The 17991-nt window shown below is 35.1% G+C and overlaps 1 protein-coding gene across 1 annotated transcript in view; it reads left to right on the forward strand.

Moving 5' to 3' along the window:
- Positions 1 to 1983: 1983 nt before the first annotated feature.
- Positions 1984 to 17991, forward strand: part of LOC104467282 (activating signal cointegrator 1 complex subunit 3-like) — a gene marked incomplete at its 5' end in the record, with an annotated part of 53331 nt that continues 37323 nt past the window's right edge. The window contains 4 exons of the mRNA XM_010081010.1: positions 1984 to 2116; positions 5207 to 5332; positions 14532 to 14643; positions 14936 to 15070. Of these exons, the coding sequence (XP_010079312.1) occupies positions 1984 to 2116; positions 5207 to 5332; positions 14532 to 14643; positions 14936 to 15070 (506 nt within the window). The remainder of the gene's footprint in view (positions 2117 to 5206; positions 5333 to 14531; positions 14644 to 14935; positions 15071 to 17991) is intronic.

The following is a 17991-nucleotide window of genomic DNA, read 5'->3' on the forward strand; positions in this document are numbered from 1 at the left end:
ACCACCATCTGTGATGGAAGCATTTGGATTTTGTTGTCTGCACTGCCACAGAAAGTGCAGATTCCTTACTTTATGAAGAAACATGTGGTGTGGTTTGCTTAGAGCATTTTTATTTTTAACTTTCTAGAGAATATTTATGCATCTGGAAGTTCTGTGGATAGGTAGTACAGTTTTGCAGCAGCAATAAAATGAAAATGTAATGAGTTTCTTTCTGAAATACTTCCAAAATTTCACAATGCTGTCTTTAATGCTGCCTTCAAGTAATGTCTTCACTGTTCCATCATGGTATAACTCGGTTTCTCCCTGCTGAAGTTACCTATCTATATCAGGAATGCATTTGGCTCCAAGGAAGCAGCTGAGGGCGAATGAATCATTCTGGACTGTTCAGTAATTTCAAAATAAGTAAAAATGCTTCTTTGAGTGAAGTCAGAGGTTTTGGGGAGGGCCTTTTTTCTGTTACCAGACATTTAGTCAGGCAGTTGGATCATATTTAACATTCAGGAGTTTAGTCCAGTGATTAAAAGCAGCCAAGCAGCATATAGTCAGTAAAGAAAATATTGGGTTTGGATAATTACATAGTGGATATTGGCAAAAATAATTTCCTGACACTTTTTGGTAAATCCATTTCCTATATGGTATTATGCACAATTTAATTCACCACATTAGAACAGCAAGAAGTTGTTTCATCACCTTCCTGTGCACATACCTATTCAGAAACATCATTGTCAAACTAGTTTCATTTTGCATTTTCATGTCACTCCTAAATTAATGAAAGGAATAAACTGATAAAAAACCTGTCTGTCTATATAGCTTGTGCATTTGCAAGTGAAAATGCATTGCTAAAAACTGTTTCTTGTCATTGGGCTGTTTCTCCTATCATTGTCCATTGCTGTATCCCATTCTACACCCTCTGGATTTTCCTTCCCCAACTGCCCAGTGGGGCCAAAAGCTTATTGATTCTGAAGCCAAAGAAATCGCTTTTCAAAATGCCAGGTACTGCAAGACATACATTGTGCAGATATGATAAAGTTCCCAGAGAATACACAGAACAATAAAAGTTTTAAAATAAATTTGTAAAACTTACTTGTGAATTGCTTTCCATTGTTTCTTCAAAGTTAAATAGCAGTTGGAGGCACCAAAAAAGAATCAGAGCTCTGTTGAGCAAGACACAAAACAACCTATGCAGATGCACTTCTCAGATTACAAGAAGACACAAACAAATAGGTGATAAGCATACTTGTCTTAGTGGCCAGGTAGCGAGTGTGTTTTGTATAAACTAGTATTGTCAGTGTTTATAGAAATCACTAACTAGTATTTGCAAGTAATGATTTGTAGGCAGAGTAGTAGAGGTAAGATTTAACTGTACCTGCTTTTAAATTTGTATATGGTGATCTGATACAGGGACAACATATGATACAAAACCATCTCCACTCCAGTGCTAATAACTCATATAGCTTGTCCTGAAGCTTGAGTGGTAAAGATCATAGTTGTCAGTAATTAGAATCTGCCTTTACCTTTTTTCCTCTAAAATATTAAAAACCTATGAAATTACATATAGCAGAAAAGCTTATAAAAGGCACTTTTCTTATTGTTAGGTCAAATGCTTTAAAACTGGGAAATAATAGACAGTTGCCATTGTAGGCTTCATGAGTTCTCTTACTTGTCTTCTTTAATTGCATGTGATCAAACAAGGGGTGGATGTGGACTGGAAAGAGAGAGGAGGAAATTTATATTAGATGTAAGCTTGAATTCTATTGCAGTGGGTGGTCTTCAAGTATGCAGGAAGATAGTCTCTGCCAGAAAGAAATTAATCGTAAATTTATCTGAAATGGAAAAAAAAAATTAGATGTGTCAAAACCAATAGGGCATACTAAATCCAAAGAAATCCAAAAATCCTGTATTGCACATTGTACAGACGTAAATACATTTATTTATACATTTAAATGAATAAATTTGTTTTATGCATTATTGTCTCTTTGGCAGATGTACTTCAGATGATGGGACGTGCTGGCAGACCACAGTTTGATGACCAAGGAAAAGCTGTAATCCTAGTTCATGATATTAAGAAAGACTTCTACAAAAAATTCCTTTATGAACCTTTCCCAGTGGAATCAAGGTAAAGATAAAGCAATTAGAAAAGTTGATCAAACTATCAACAATATTACAAATGAGGGATAGAGAAAAGTGAAACAAAATTCCTGTGCTGAATATCTCCTAAATATTGGTGTCCTAGAGGAAAATAATTTTCAAAAAAAAAATCCATGTTTATGTAGAAAAATCCTTTCCTCCATGAGTTTTGAAGCACTGTTGAGCTATTTAGTCCACTCCCAGATAGCAGTACAAATGCTTCTCTGCTTCTGAGTGTTGTCTCAGAGAGAGTCCAGCGCAGAGCCACAAAGATGATGAAGGGAATGGAGCATCTCCCTTATGAGGAAAGGCTGAGGGAGCTGGGTCTCTTTAGCCTGGAAAAGAGGAGACTGAGGGGTGACCTAATTAATGTTTATAAATACGTGAAGGGTGAGTGTCAGGAGGATGGAGCCAGGCTCTTCTCTGTGACATCCAGTGATAGGACAAGGGGCAATGGGTTCAAGCTGGAACATAGGAGGTTCCACTTGAATATGAGAAAAAACTTCTTCACGGTGAGGGTGACAGAGCACTGGAACAGGCTGCCCAGAGAGGTTGTGGAGTCTCCTTCTCTGGAGACATTCAAAGCCCGCCTGGATACATTCCTGTGTGATCTGATCTAGGTGTTCCTGCTCCAGCAGGGGGATTGGACCAGATGATCTTTCGAGGTCCCTTCCAATCTCTAACATTCTGTGATTCTGTGATTTGAATGAGAACACAAACTGTTCTTCAAGACCAGCGTGCAGTACAACTGGTCCTCAGAACCCTCTCTGAAATTCCGTGACAAATTCCTAATAAGAAAAAAAAGTAGGTCAGTTTCTAGCATTTTTTACCTAGAATACTTGTACCATTATAGATACCACATTCTTCGTAATCTCACAAACTCAAAAAAATCTGCATGGTGTATTACTATGTATGTTATATTACATATACAATTACGTATACTGTTACTAATACACTTTTAACACATCTTTCACTTCAAAATTGCAATATTTTTGTCAGAAATGTGGAAACACAACCTTTTTGCAGTCTCTCTGAACTTCACTGGTACAAAGTTTGCTGTCCAGCATAATGTAACTCATGCCTTGGTTTTGGTATTTATGATGTACTGAGTGGTTCCCTGAGAAGCAGAACTAGTTACATCGCTCTCCTGTAGGTGCATGTTTCATGGAGGGATTCTCAGACATCTAATAAAGCATGAGCATTATTGAAAGCTTTTCTCAGTGATGAAGAATTCACGGTATCGTTCTCCTAAGGAAACTTCATCCCTCAACATAAGCATTAATGGGACCTCTGTCTGGTCAGGAAATTTGTAGGAGCTTGAGAGTACTATCCACCTGTGAAATGTAGTTGAAATGGGCTGGTGTATTTGAAGGTTAATTTCTGTGGTGCACAGACAGACATACAATTTTTGCAAACAAAGAATGTGGAGACATGCGTTTCATTTCCTTAGGAAACCGCACTTTTCTTTTTTTAACATTTAATTGCACTTAGCACAAAAGGCTAGGACTTGAACCCCTCCAAAATGATAGGTAATAAGTCAAAAGAACAGTCTGTTAAAATGTTGATGATACATCCAGACTGTATGGCACTAGCATAAACTAGGAAATCTTTCTATTCGTTGGTAGGTGGTGTTTCTAAATAAAGAAATCGTGTCTTCAGTATAACAGTAGTAATCGCACCTTGTTCCTGTTTGGAATGCTATAAATATTCTGTGTTTCTAGTAGCTCATTTTGTGTGTATATATTTGCTTTGTAGTTTGAGATAGTCCATCTTTTACTATAAACAAATGTTTGATAAATTTTCACATTAAGATTCACATACTGATAGCAATCTCGTGACGTTCAATGTGGGTTGTGATCCAATTAACTTAGAGTTGCCTTGGTCTCTTTTATGATCAAGTATTTGAAGAGGCTTCATAGCTTCAAAGATAAACTGTTTGGGGGTTTTTGGAGGTTTTTTAGTTTTAGCATGCTTCCATATCTGTTCTACCAAAGAGCAGGTTTATCAACTTGGTGTAGTATTTCCAATTTGTAGAATTAAACTTATATTTTTTTGATTAAAGTTTTTTTCTGAAAACCATTGTCTATGTATTAATTGTAAGACTTGAGTACATAACTCCTATGGCAGGCCTTATGCTCTCACTGATCATGAGTCTGAAATACAGCACATTAGAAGCAAAAGAGAAAGCACTCTTTATTATGGAATAGCTATTGAATCATCTGTCCAGTTTCTGTTGGCCAATCTGGGTAGAACATCTGTAGTTCTTAACCTTCAGAAGCATGTGATCAGTGGTATAAAGCAGTAGAACAGCTACTCATACCAAATTATTCTTTACTTTTAGCAATAGGAAAAGAACAGTAAGATAAGAAAAACTATTATAATACAAGAAAAACTAGGTTGATCCTTAAGAATATTTGCCATTCCCTGATTGAACTCTAGCCAGGCATGATCTCATTGGATGCCCTAATGGAGGTCTTTGTTCCATTTAATGACAGTAAACAGTATTTTACTTTGTAAGGATAATTTTTAACTGCATTTGTTCCTCTGTTCTTCTGAATTTAGATCTTTCTGGGTAAAAGTACAAGCTTTTTTTTTTTTTTTCTTTTTACATTGGATGAAGATGAGGCAAAATCTGGGGGAAGCAGTTTTGATGTCATTTTAATAGCCCTCAAGTATTTGTCAAGTATTAGCTAAGCTATTGCCACTGTTTCATTTCCTGTTTGTCTTTCCATATGATTCTCTATTGGATTAAACCAGCATGTTCATGTGGTCAACATACATTATTCAGAAGTTACCACTGAGTAGCTCCATCTGAATACATTCCATGAATGACTTAAACTTGTGCATTCTTGGTCCAATGAAAAAATAATTTGAGCTTCATTCCCCTATCATGTAAAGAAGATGACTGACCTTGCAATTACGTTCCCCCTTCTTCCCCTCTTCTCTTTTACTGGAAGATAAATATATAATATTTTCAGGATTAAAAGTAATAAACCTTTTAATGCACAACTCTACAAAACATATTACCTGTCTTTGTGATTGTAAAGTCAGCTAAATCCTCTTGTTACCTGTTCTTCAGCTTGTTAGAAGTGCTGGCTGACCACCTGAATGCTGAAATTGCTGCTGGAACTATTACGTCTAAGCAGGATGCAATGGATTATATCACTTGGACTTATTTCTTCCGTCGACTTATAATGAACCCAACGTGAGTAGAAAATACAAATGCAATTTAATCTAAAGGTAAATTGAGGGTAGAGTTGATCCAAAGGTGATACCACTGCTGGTGGAGCCTAGAATACTTAGCAGGCTCCAATGCAGGAGCATTACTGGCCCACACGTGGAATAAAACTTGTGTACACATTTTTTTAATAATTTTTTTCTCTAAATATAAATGCATTTCTTGGCAGATAACTTTACAGTTTAGTGACAACTATAAAGTAGCCTTATTGAGAGGGCTACATCAGCATCCCTAAAATAAAACTGCAGATTATCACATTCCTTTAGGTATGGTATTTATAATGTGGTTGGGTTTTTTTTAGCTACAACATTGATATGTTCTGCCCAGTTTTCTATAGAAAATGTATAAAGACCTGGATTTTCCTAATAAATGAGAGAATAGCTATCAGCTGTTTCTCTGTGATAAAGTTCACTTTCATTAGGGTATCCTGGTGAAACCATGTGTGCAATATTTTCAGTGATTGTTATCATCCTGCCTAGCTCCAGCTGGTATGCAGATCATTCTGAGCTGTTCCAGCAATGAAGCCTGCCTTTGCCACAACATTGTTTTGGGTAAATGGTATGTTACGTATCATGTGATCATTCATTCACCAAAATAATGTGGCAAACAAAGAATTAGGCATTTATAAAACTAAATATTTCTTGATGTACTCCAGAGTGTTGTATAGGAACTTCTGAGATCATGTTAATGTCCTTAACATTTGGCTGAATTTTTGGGCATTTGGGTTCTTTATGGGGAACTGCTGGTGGGAGCCTGCAGGTGATAAAATAATTTCCTTTAATTCTTTTTTAGTCTTCATTATTTTTGCATTCTGCATCCAGTCCTATGCTGAGAACCTCCCACAAAACAGAATATCCATCTAATCTTCTTGGGATGTAAAAAATTCTGAATGTTAGAACTGTAAGCTAAAGAAAACATATTCAGTTCTCGCTCCATAACTAACAAAAGGAATATATTTATATAGAAAGTATTTCTTCCCTGAGAGTGGCAAACAGCCAAATTCTGGTTTTGTCTAGGTTAGATGTGGGTAAAGTTGTGTTTAGTTGTATGACTTTGGAATTTACATATGACATTATTAAAAGGTCTTGCTCTTGAATTGCTGTGTTAAAGTGATTTTGTTGATTTGTCTTTGGCAAGCTTTGATCGCGTGGTATCTGTGGTAGGTAGATTTTTAAGACACAACATATAGCCAAAAGGTAAGTGTATAATGTAGAAAAGTAGTTGTTTGATTTAATAGGCAAGCTCTTCCCAATATAGAAGAAGGTTCCCACTGGAGTATGAGGTTGGCATGTTTACTGATGGTCCTTTTTTCTCAGAAGTTTATTTAATGTGCCGTGTCATGGAAAGCTACATCTAAAGTCATTATAATATCAACTTTTAGGCAAAAGTTCTGCTATTCTGAGAGGATTGTGGGGGAGGAAAAAAAAGTAAAAAACCCACTATATTTCATAGTGAGATGCAGAGTCTCTGTAGTGAGAAACAAGATGAACAGATCTTGACTAGTCATGTCCATAATGGCAGGATAGGAATGCATGTTGAAGTTTCTAATGAAATTGGAGTCTTTCACTGGAAAGACATGCAGTACGAGTTGTATTGCTTTATCCCCTGTCTCATCCACACAGAAGTACTCAGCATTCCTTCTGTACTCGGTCATGCAGGGAGAAAAATGAAGGACATTATTGACTGTGTCAAAGAGGGCACTTCTAGATACCAAGTGCAAATGCAATGGATGTGCATGTTTTCCATTCTTTGACATGATAATAAATTATATTGAGTTTCATCCAAAGTTACTAAACTAGGCAGTTAGTCGAGTTCCTGAACCTACTATCTGTGGTATTTTCAGACCGCGTACAAGCCTACAAGCCAAGCAGTTTCCAGCATGATCAGTGTTTGAATGAGATACGTCAAAGGAAAACTGAAAACTGAGTTTCATGTAGAGAAGTCAGTGACAGTTGAGATAATTGTGAAGAATTGCAATATAGTAATGGAGCTTACTGTGCCATAGATGAGCATATGAAGTGATTGATGGTACCAAAAAAGAACTATTTGTGGCCCTTAATAATTCAAAGGCTTTAGGGTTTATTTTTTTCATGAGAGTAGGAGCACAATGGCTGAATTTTGGTTCGGGTAGTTACACAGTACCTACTCAGTGTCACTTGATACAGTGTTCTTTATCATGTCCTGCCCTGAAGCAATTTTGTTGACTTTCTCTCCACTATGAAACAAGAACTATTTTCCAGCCAGCAGGTGATTGTACCTTAGTGGTGAATAAGTAATTCCCGTATGCATGATTGGTAAATTGCCTTGGGAATCGTTGGCATAAAAGTCATTGCATGTGATGCTGTAAATCCCCAAAATAATGGGCTTAGGTAATATGCAGAAGATTTATATTCTAATTTATTGCCAGTTTTAGATACTTGTCTATTAAAGCTGCATAAACAAATATAGGATCATTCTATTCCAATCCAGTGTGATAAAATGCCTTACTGAATGCCTGTAATTTGTACTATTTAAGTAATGTTAATCTGTATGTGTTGTGAGATAGAGATCAAAGTATTCTTTTGCTCTAAGTATCCCAGTTTCTTCTAAACATGCAGTCTTTATGGAAGTTTTTCTAGCACACTTGGGATAACTTGTTAGACTTTTAATAGTGTCTTTTTTAATGGTGATGCTGAAAACCTTTACATGTTAAAATACTTTTCATCAAACCATTTTAATTTTCTTGTTTGAGGAGCACTTGTGTCTTGAAATCTGTGAAATGGGTTTTAACTGTCTAGTTAAGAGGAGTAATTGAGCTGTTGATTTGGGGGAGTGGAGTAACTGAGTGCTAGTTTCGTTCGGAGGCATACTGACTAGTCATGTGCCTGTTGTTCAAGAGAATGATGTGCAAAGGAGAGGAGTGGTCCAAATAAAACTGTTTATCAAAGCGTATCAGTCTCAATATCCAGAGTTTCTTCCCTGTTCTTTCCTTCCCCCAAAGCAATTATTCCTCAATGTAGATGTTTTTGAATCTGCACATTAAGTCAAAGTTTCTGTGCCTCTTCAGTCAAGTACTGCAATGTGTTCTCCTTTCCACATACAATTCTAATTCTTTACTTAGTCAAGATCACACAAGACAGATCAGTAAAGTGTCCTGTTCTTTGAAAGGGGCTATTTTGAGAGGCTCGTCTATCTCCTTTCCTTGGCTGAAATTCCTTGACTATTCCATTCTTTTACCCTTATAAAAGATTATAATCTGCAGTTTTCTACAAAAGAGAAATGGCTATGGGAAACATTTTCTGTAAGTCACTATATGATATTATCCAGATACATGTGCAGAAATAGAAATTTACAACATGTGTAAAGTTAAGCAGAATCAGCTTTCATTTGGAAAGTTAATTTTTAGATATTCTGAGAGCACACATCACATCACTGTTAAAATGTGTGTGGTTTTTAATGCATTTATAGATACATATGATACTGTATGTGTGTATACATAGACACTTATAAAACCACATTTCTGTATAAATTCCTTGTGAAGACCTGAAATAATTGTATTTTTAATTTATTCTGAGATTTATTATTAAGGGGTTTTTTTCACTTGGTATCAGTCAAGTATATATTATATAAATTATAATTAAATTGTCTCAGACTGATGCTCTTATCATCATACACTTATATTTTACTTTAAATTTCCTTTTCTCAGTATGATTAGCTGACCATGTCTAATAACATGTGAACAAAACATCTGAATAAAAATTATGATTATATACTGTTCCAGTACAGTGTCTGGTAGTGAGGTGACAGCTAATATCAGCCAGTCAGGATAGAATAATATGTATTTCAGTGACAAAATCACATTATTCAGAATTTTAGGGCTAGTTTGGAATCATATCAGAACGGGGAATCATTGAAGAAAGTTAAATTTAACTGAGATTAAGAGATAAAAGGGAAAAGTTTGGCAGTAGCTACTAAGAACAGAAGCTAAGAAGGTGCAGGTATGTTACACTGCAGTAATTACCCATATCCATTTTCTGAGTTGGTAAACAGATATTTCTCAGAGCGGATTCTTTCTTTTATAATCACATTTAGATCTGTGCACATGTATATATACTTCATAAATAATAGCTATAGGCATTGCTACGAATTTCATAACAAGAACTTGTTCTTTTAAGTCATTAGGGTCACAGTGTATGTAGTTCATGTTATGCTTTTACCAAACTATTCACATGAATAGAGTTTTTCTGATTCTCTCAGACTGGGAAGCCCCAGGCTGCTGAGTATTCAAACCACCCCCTGTTCCCCTGTCTGCTGCCCTCTTAGGTGGGAATGCAAAGCTGAAGACCCGGCATCTCCCCATTCAGAAAGCAAATTCACCTAATTGTCTTACTACTGTTGGATGTGATTTACTTGTACAAGTTATCTGTTGGAATATATCAGGAAAAACAAATGCCCAATTAATATGTAAGCAAATTTACATGTGCCAAGTGCCTCTGCTTTCTCATCTTATGAATGCATCTTAGGCAGTAAACTTTCTTGGAAATATTTTAATTAGCAGCACTGATGTGGAGGCAAATACCTTGCTGATGTCAAATAAACTGGTCTCTTTTTTGATCTTCTTAAATAACCACAATGTACAATATACTAAAAACTTACTAAAAATATCAATGTATCTATTTCTTATACCTGACAAAAGCAAATATATGAATGCAACAACATACAATACAAGTGAAATACAGGTAGAGATTACTGCTGCAGCATTTGTGTATGCTGTAATGCATTTTAGCAAGCCAGTCACGGACTCCAGAGTCAGTGATGCCCCAACAACAGAAGTGAGTTGGTACATTGGTTCATCGCTCTCTGGCTATGAAGGTCCATCAATTGTGCTGTATGCTCGGTACCATTTCCATGGTACCATTTGAAGATGGCAGCTGCTGAAGGCCACAGGCTGATGAAAATAAACCTAATTGATGACTGCAGTAAAGTGATTTACAAAAATGGCTACCTGTGCTTCCCCCATACTTGTTCATAACAAAATTCTGCTTTCAGGACTGTAAAATCTCAGAAAGCACACTTTCTTGCTATCAGGTGAATGCTGTAGATTCATCTTTTTTTGTGCATTTGTTTCAAAAGGCTCTCCAGCTAGCAAGTTTTGTCTTCTAATATTTTTGGCTGACTCTGCCACCGATTTTCATTCTGTGTGTCACTATTACTACCGTATAATCTGAACATAAAAAACATGGTCCTGTAACAAATGACTTCACAGCATTGACAGTTATAGCAGGACCATTTCAAGGCTGATAAAAAATTTCCCAGAGAGATCTCACGTCAGGTTTACATAAGCTAAACAGGAAATGATTGCCACCATTCACGTTAAATCCTAAATGTTTTGTGTAACTTCATCTACATTTTATGTTCCTGCACGTCTCTCTGTCTTTCTTGGCTGATGAAATTCCACACTTCCTTAGATTAGAGAAATAAGTTTATGTTTCACGGTTTGTTGTTCTTGCTAAGCTCTACAAGGTTTGGAATTTAAAATATATTCTTTAAAAGACAATTAAAAGTTCCTTCAGTTTTTGATTGTTTAAATTTTACATACTTTGTAAATTTTTATGATACCTAGGGGTTTGTTATTGCTTTTTCCCAATGGACTACTAATGGAAGTTAGCCTGTCTAGCCCATGTGCTAGATGCTGTTAGGATAAAACTGCCTTTGACTTTCACACCTCTCAGGGGACGAGTAATTGTTGTGTTCAAACAGCCTGTAATTGTGATCCCGCTGGCTTTCTCAGTACGCTTCTGGCTATTAGAATCATTAAACAACTCAGCACCTGTTAACAGCATTGTAAATATTCAACCCTGCTTGTGTGCAGGTTGAGTCCAATATAGGAGAAGGCTTACAGAGCCCAGCCTCATAAATTAGAGCTTCTGACAAGTCAATTATTGTGAAACTGGGCTTCACTGTGAAATAAATGAAATGGTGTGCTGATAAAAAGGTAGGCTGTCTGTTTATAGCAAAGGGAAAATAATGACTAGATGATTCAATGCAGTGAGCATGAAACTGCATTGTTTTTATTCTTTATCTGTAATTAAATAGTTAGGTAATATAGCTTCATAGAGGAACTCACATACGATGCAGTTTTTATACTTGGAGCATACCAACATGCAAAATTCAACTTGCATTTATGCCTGCGCATTCAATGTACTGTCTAATGTCATGATACCTCTGTTTTTGCTAATGATTTTAACATAGGCTTTCTAGATGAATGGCTTTGCTTTTTACTAGGGGAAAATGTGCTGAGTGACCAAGAAGCTCCTGTGGGTGTGCTCAAAATTATATTTACCCCATTATAGATAGTAGTTAAAACACACTGGTACTTCACTGAAGATTACAAACCATTTAAGATTTTTCTTTACGTTGTTTTATTTGCACAAGGCCGCTAGATATTTGTTCCTCTGACAAAAAAAAAAAAATAATAATAATCAGCAAATGTAAAATTCACATAATTTTTCAAAGGCATTATAATGCCTTTTATGATTACAACTTTAGAGTGAAATACTGCTAATTAGGCAGGGCACAGGATAAAATCTGTTTGAATTAGTGTCTTAAATTACAGTCTCAAAAGCTAATTTCAATGTATTGCCCATATCTCTTCCTTTGTTTTATCAGTATTCATCATCGGTGTTGTAGTACTGCAAAGAACAGAGCTGAAATGACATGGTGAAAGTGAATACTGTGACAACAAAGTGCCTTAATTATAATCATTTCAGTAGTGTTATCTTCAATTTAGTGAAAAATACTAATGAATCATTAGTGGTTTAGATGTATAAAATAGAAAACTCTTTTTACATCCTTAAACAACTTATGTAGTTAATTTGCTCGGTTATTTTCAGAAGGTAAACAAAATGTTATAAAGTAATTTATGCTAATAAGCAGAATCTAGATGTATTCAGTGATAAGATGTCAGGCAGATAAAAGGTGCAGATGGAAATATTGACTGTTTTTTATCATTACTATGTTACTTCAGTAAATTTAACAGGGAACTCTCATGAAAATTATGTTGCACTGAAAACAATATTAGAGCACTTTTGTTACAAATAAGTTTTCTTTGCATAAGACTGTCTACCATATAAAACTTTTAAATCAATATAAATATTTATTTGGCTTGTTTTCTTTTGGACAATAGCTATGTTTTAAATATTTGAGATATCTCAACATGAACCCATATAAAATGTCACAGAGTTGAATACTCCACTGCCATATATATACACTTTGTTGTTGTCTAATGTAAATGACTGTTTCCTGGTATCAGAACAGATTTTTTTAAATCTTTGTCTTAGAGCAGTAGTGTTTTACTCTATCTTTACCCAATTATAAGTGAACATTCAAAGCATCAGAGAATAACCCCATAATTTGGGATTAATAACAAGGGGAAAAAATCTGGAAATGACTGTACTGCTATTCAGCATGCAGGCTTTTTTCATTTATGCTATTGCTATTCAAAAAGATAAATATTTAAAAACTCTGTTTAAGAAAATAATAATGCAAATCAGATTCTCCTAATAAAACAGTCATGGAAGGATGCTTGTAGTATATAAAAAAGCAATTCCATCTTTTGAAATTTGTTAACAGCAACATTACAGTAAAACAAATAGAGCTTAAATCAGAGAATGGGATTCGTCTGCCCAAATATAGTATCAATAACAGAGATGATTGCCTAAAGTTCTGTTTTTTAGTCAGTGATTACATTTCACCTCATCCTATAGCAGAGATGTAAAATACTTTGGATGAATAGCATTCTGCAAGCACACATTTCTCTCCATTGGCAGTAAAGGGAATTAAAAAGACTAACTCAGGTGTAGCTGTAACTATGTAAAATGAGATAAAATTAATCTCAACACATTGTTTTGCAGTCTATTGTTCACCTGCACAAAATAACGCTGAAAGAACCTACTTTCCTTACAGCATGTGGTATTGTTTCCTGTGGGGATGCTGAGTACATCGTTAACAGTAGGAAATTTTCGTAAAGCAGATAGTATGAACAAAGAAGCATCTTTCATCGTGACAGCAATCTCAATAGTCTTTTTGTGTGACAGTATTTTAAAGAATTAAATGAGCAGGGACAACATTTTTTACTGTGCTTTTAAACATTTCAGTAAACCATCAAATTTTTTTGTTTGTTTGATTTCCACATTGAAATGGCATGAATTAATTGCTCTGCTTGTATTCAGAATTTTTAAACTTTCTAAGCATACTCAGTTTTTCTTTACTGCTTATTGAACTGAATTGTTGCCTTCTGAATCAGCGCCTTCATTGAATCCAGGACAAAAGTTCTTACTACATTTTTATCTGGGGTCTTCTACGTAAAAGCTCTCCCTGAAATTATGTTATTTTGTATAGGAATCTTGCAATACAGCTTAAGTTCTACAGTTAAGGTGTGCAAACTTCAGTCACTGAGTCTTTTTTATGTGCTAGCATAGCAATGTGTTTCGGCACACTTTATAAACATTTTTCCTTCATACAGATAACTAGGAACCATTGTTACTGTATATAGTTTGCCTAAACAATTTTACCTGAAAATGAACATGTGTAGTAACCACACTCACAAATACCCTATTCCTTTTTTTTAGCAGTTTGCCTTGAAAATAAAATGGCACAGAAATATAACAACAAGCACCAATATTTGGATTGGTGTAAGGTTACTTTTTCAAGAGATGTCACTACATGCCTAGTTTTTATTTTCAGAGTTTCAGGATGTTTGGTGGGTTTCTTTCCTTTCTCTTAAAGTTAAAATAGTTACTTGCGTTAGAATTGCTTGTTCACTTTGATACGTAATCAGGAAAATATACTTCTGCAATCAGGAAAATGTTCCCACTAACAAAATATAGGCAGTCCAGTTCTGTTTCTATCAACCTTTCTATTAATAGAGAGATAAATTACCATCTTTCCATATGTACATGCTTGTATTATTTTGGTTACTCCCACAAACCATTTAAGAATCATGAATTTCTTGTTAGACTATATAAGGGAATAGTTCTATGTTTAATTGTTTAATGTGGATATTTGCTGTTCCAAGTATGTGTGAGTATTATAGCAGTGTTGTAAGCTTTCCTACAAGACATTATTGTTAAAAATCTTCAGAGTGTAAAAAGCATTCATGAAATGCATCTGTTTTCCATTCATCTAGTTACTATAACTTGGACGACGTGAGCCATGACAGTATGAATAAGTACCTCTCAAGCCTTGTTGAGAAATCCCTCTTTGATTTGGAATGCTCCTACTGTATTGAAATTGGGGAGGTAAGACTAATCTGTGCCTTACAAGATTCAGTAAGATACCTCCTCCTAAAAGTTGAGAACAGCAAGATATGTAACATGCTCCAGCTTTGAGATATTAGAGTTTGTCTATGGAGCTGTTTGCGAGACTTACATTGAAAACTGAGCTTAATTGGGGTTGCAGCTAAATTATGATGCTAGATCATTTTTGCTGTTCTCTCTTATAAAGTAGTCTTAAAAGTATTTTACAGTTTTGTAGGAACCGTTTATATTGAACCATGCAGGAACCGTGTATATTTTATTCCTCTTCTAACAGGATAATCGCAGCATTGAACCTCTGACATATGGCCGCATTGCTTCCTATTACTATTTGAAGCATCCAACTATTGGGATGTTCAAAGATCAGTTGAAACCTGAAAGCAACGTTGAAGAATTGCTTTTCATTCTGACAGTAAGTGCTGGTGTTTTCTTAACTTAAACATATGTAACTTGTGACTTTTAGAGACACGTGTATGAAAAAACATCCCAAAATTAAGAAAAGCCTTTCTTCCCTGATCTGTAATTTAATTTGTTGTTGTTTTGAGTAGTATGCCTGAATCATTTTTGATGTTTCAAGTGTTTCATCTAATCACAACTTAAACGTATGTAACTTGTGACTTTTAGAGACACCTGTGTATGAAAAAACATCCCGAAATTAAGAAAAGCCTTTCTTCCCTGATCTGTAATTTAATTTGTTGTTGTTTTGAGTAGTATACCTGAATCATTTTTGATGTTTCAAGTGTTTCATCTAATCACTACATCAAAATTACTGTAAGCACCTCTTTCTCTTCTTATGTCCCTTTATAATGTTCAGGATCTATGCAAAACTGATATTTGTCTTTTTCTAAGTAAGTTAGGTATAATACTAAAATGCTGGAATAATAACTGCATATCAACATCCTAAATCTGTACAAGAACCATCACTTTGCACTGGGACAATCTGGAAGTTACAGCAGCTTTAAGAAGTAGGGGAGACATATGGGGAAGACCTGTTTCCTAAAATGCCTTCTTTTCCTTCTCTCAGCCACCTCACGAACCCTGAGGTCATAACCTGCAGTAGTGCCAGCTCATACAGTTGGTCTGGTGACTGTTTAGTAGAGAAGTGCAATGCAAGGCCAAAGATTTTAGGGTACAAGTCTGGAGACACTGTGTACAATGCAGCATGATAGTATTACATTCTCATCATAAAAGAATCAGGTTTTAGTACATTTTCCTTTTTACGTACTTAAGTAATTTTATCTACAAAATCTTCTTTTTCAAAATAACTCCACCTGTACACACATATTTGAAAACAAGAAGTGCTTGAATGTTATCCAGGAAAACTTATTTCTGCCTACTTATTATTATAGTCTCTTATATACACTATACAAGTGGCCCAATGTCTTTAATATTCTGATTTCCAAATGTTAACTTCAAAATCTAGAGTCCCATCTTGTAAGTATTTGTATACATTACTTTTATATTCATTATTGTTTTGACATGCTGCCAAAATTTCTCTGAAGAGAAATACAAGAAAAATATAGTGCTATTCAACAGTTTGCATCTCAACAAAACCTGATCAGCATTTTATGACACTAGAAAGACACTTTACTAGTACAGAGACTTTCTTTCTGATAAATTTAAATCACCTGCTGCAAACATTCGGAGTGTTACAGCTCAGAAATAAAGGCCACAGTAATCTTTTATAATGGAAAGTGTTAGACAGCCTAAATAGGGGAATTGCTATCACTGACCCTGCAATATCTGTTGTTCTGTTGTCAGAAGACATTGCAAATTATATGAAATGAAATTCAGTGTATTCAGCTGAATTCAAAATGGTAATCAACCACAATTCCTATATATACTGTATATAAAAATAACTGAAATTTTAAAAAGAAATAGCCACTAGTGAACAGAAGTTAAATAATATAATGTTGAGTATTCAAGGTGAGAGCTGTACTCCAGCTGCTGTCTCTTTAAAATCTCTTCTCTCTGTCAAATATTTTCTCCACCTAGAAGCTTCAGAATTTTTTTCAGACAAATTGGGACAGGGAAAGTTTGAGAGTAGGATTAGCAGAGATGGGGGACATTTCATGACACTGCCTAAGCTAGCAAGCAGCATATGGAAGATGAATGATGGAAGCATGGAAGCAGAACCTAGCGCTGTCTGTCTTATGTCAGGGCTCCTCATCTATTTAAACAGCTTGCATCCATGAAGTGCAAAGGTAAATGGCAAATATTCCTGTTGTAGATGAAACCTAGGACCCTACTGTTGGGCAGAGACTGTAAAATTTAAAATTGATTAATCTTGTTTAAATTCTTTCAAATTCTCTCTTTTTTTTTTTTTTTCCGGAAATATAGTCTTGGAAGTTGTCCATTTACAGTCTTAAGAAGAATGAGACTAAAAATAAAAGCGATTAGGGGTCAAAATGTGCCATGTGTCAATTTGAAAGATGAAAAGGATGTATAAATGCTGGATGCCATTATAGCTGACAGTTTTTCCTTACTTTTTATGCAGATGCTGATTTTCATAATTACTATTGGAATTACTATTCTGTCTTGTTGAAGGTGTAGATTGAAAGATTTTTTTTCAGTCTGATGTAGTGTTGAAAAGAATTGCCATTTCAGCAGAGTTATTGCCAAGGATTTTTTTTTCCCCTAAACACTGTGAATTAATGAGTTTTATAATTACGGCAGTTGCTTCACACCTCTATTGTTAACCAATGACATTACATCTGCCTTGCTCCTCTGGTGCCCTCCTCCTTCTTATTGAAGCATTTAGCAGTTTTGGCAATGGGGAATTACATGGCATGGGGTAAGTAGTCTAATTAGGTATAAGTGAAAATCCTGAGGGAAAAGGATATTTAAAAAGTAATTTGAAGAATGTCTTAATGATGCTGGAACTGAAAGCTGTAGCTGTAGTACAAAAAGGCCTGTTATCATTGGAAAACATAATTATAATTGTGATTATTCTGCTGATCACTCAGTTTTAAAGTTTTGAGATTTGGGCTGTGTTATTTAAGAATAACCATCCAAAACATTTCTCAAATGCATTTGCAAGATTTTGTAGATGTGACATATGGGTCTTTTTTCTGTTGGCATTGTTCATAATCTTGCAAACCTTTAGACATTTACAAGTTGTCTGATGTATATCAGAAAGGCCAAAGTGTACAATTGTAACCAAGAAAATACTGATGTTGTTGGCTTGAAATGGGATATATTCAAGTTTTTACCAAACTGTCTATGTGTAACTTGAAAAGGAGCAAAAGTTTCTTTAAAACAAAACAGAAAAGCAAGATTGCATTCAGGAATTCAGAAATCTATGATTGCATTAAGGGTCTTAAATCTGAGTTT

The sequence above is a fragment of the Pterocles gutturalis genome, unplaced genomic scaffold (assembly GCF_000699245.1).
Source record: "Pterocles gutturalis isolate BGI_N339 unplaced genomic scaffold, ASM69924v1 scaffold1094, whole genome shotgun sequence".
NCBI lineage: Eukaryota > Metazoa > Chordata > Aves > Pterocliformes > Pteroclidae > Pterocles > Pterocles gutturalis.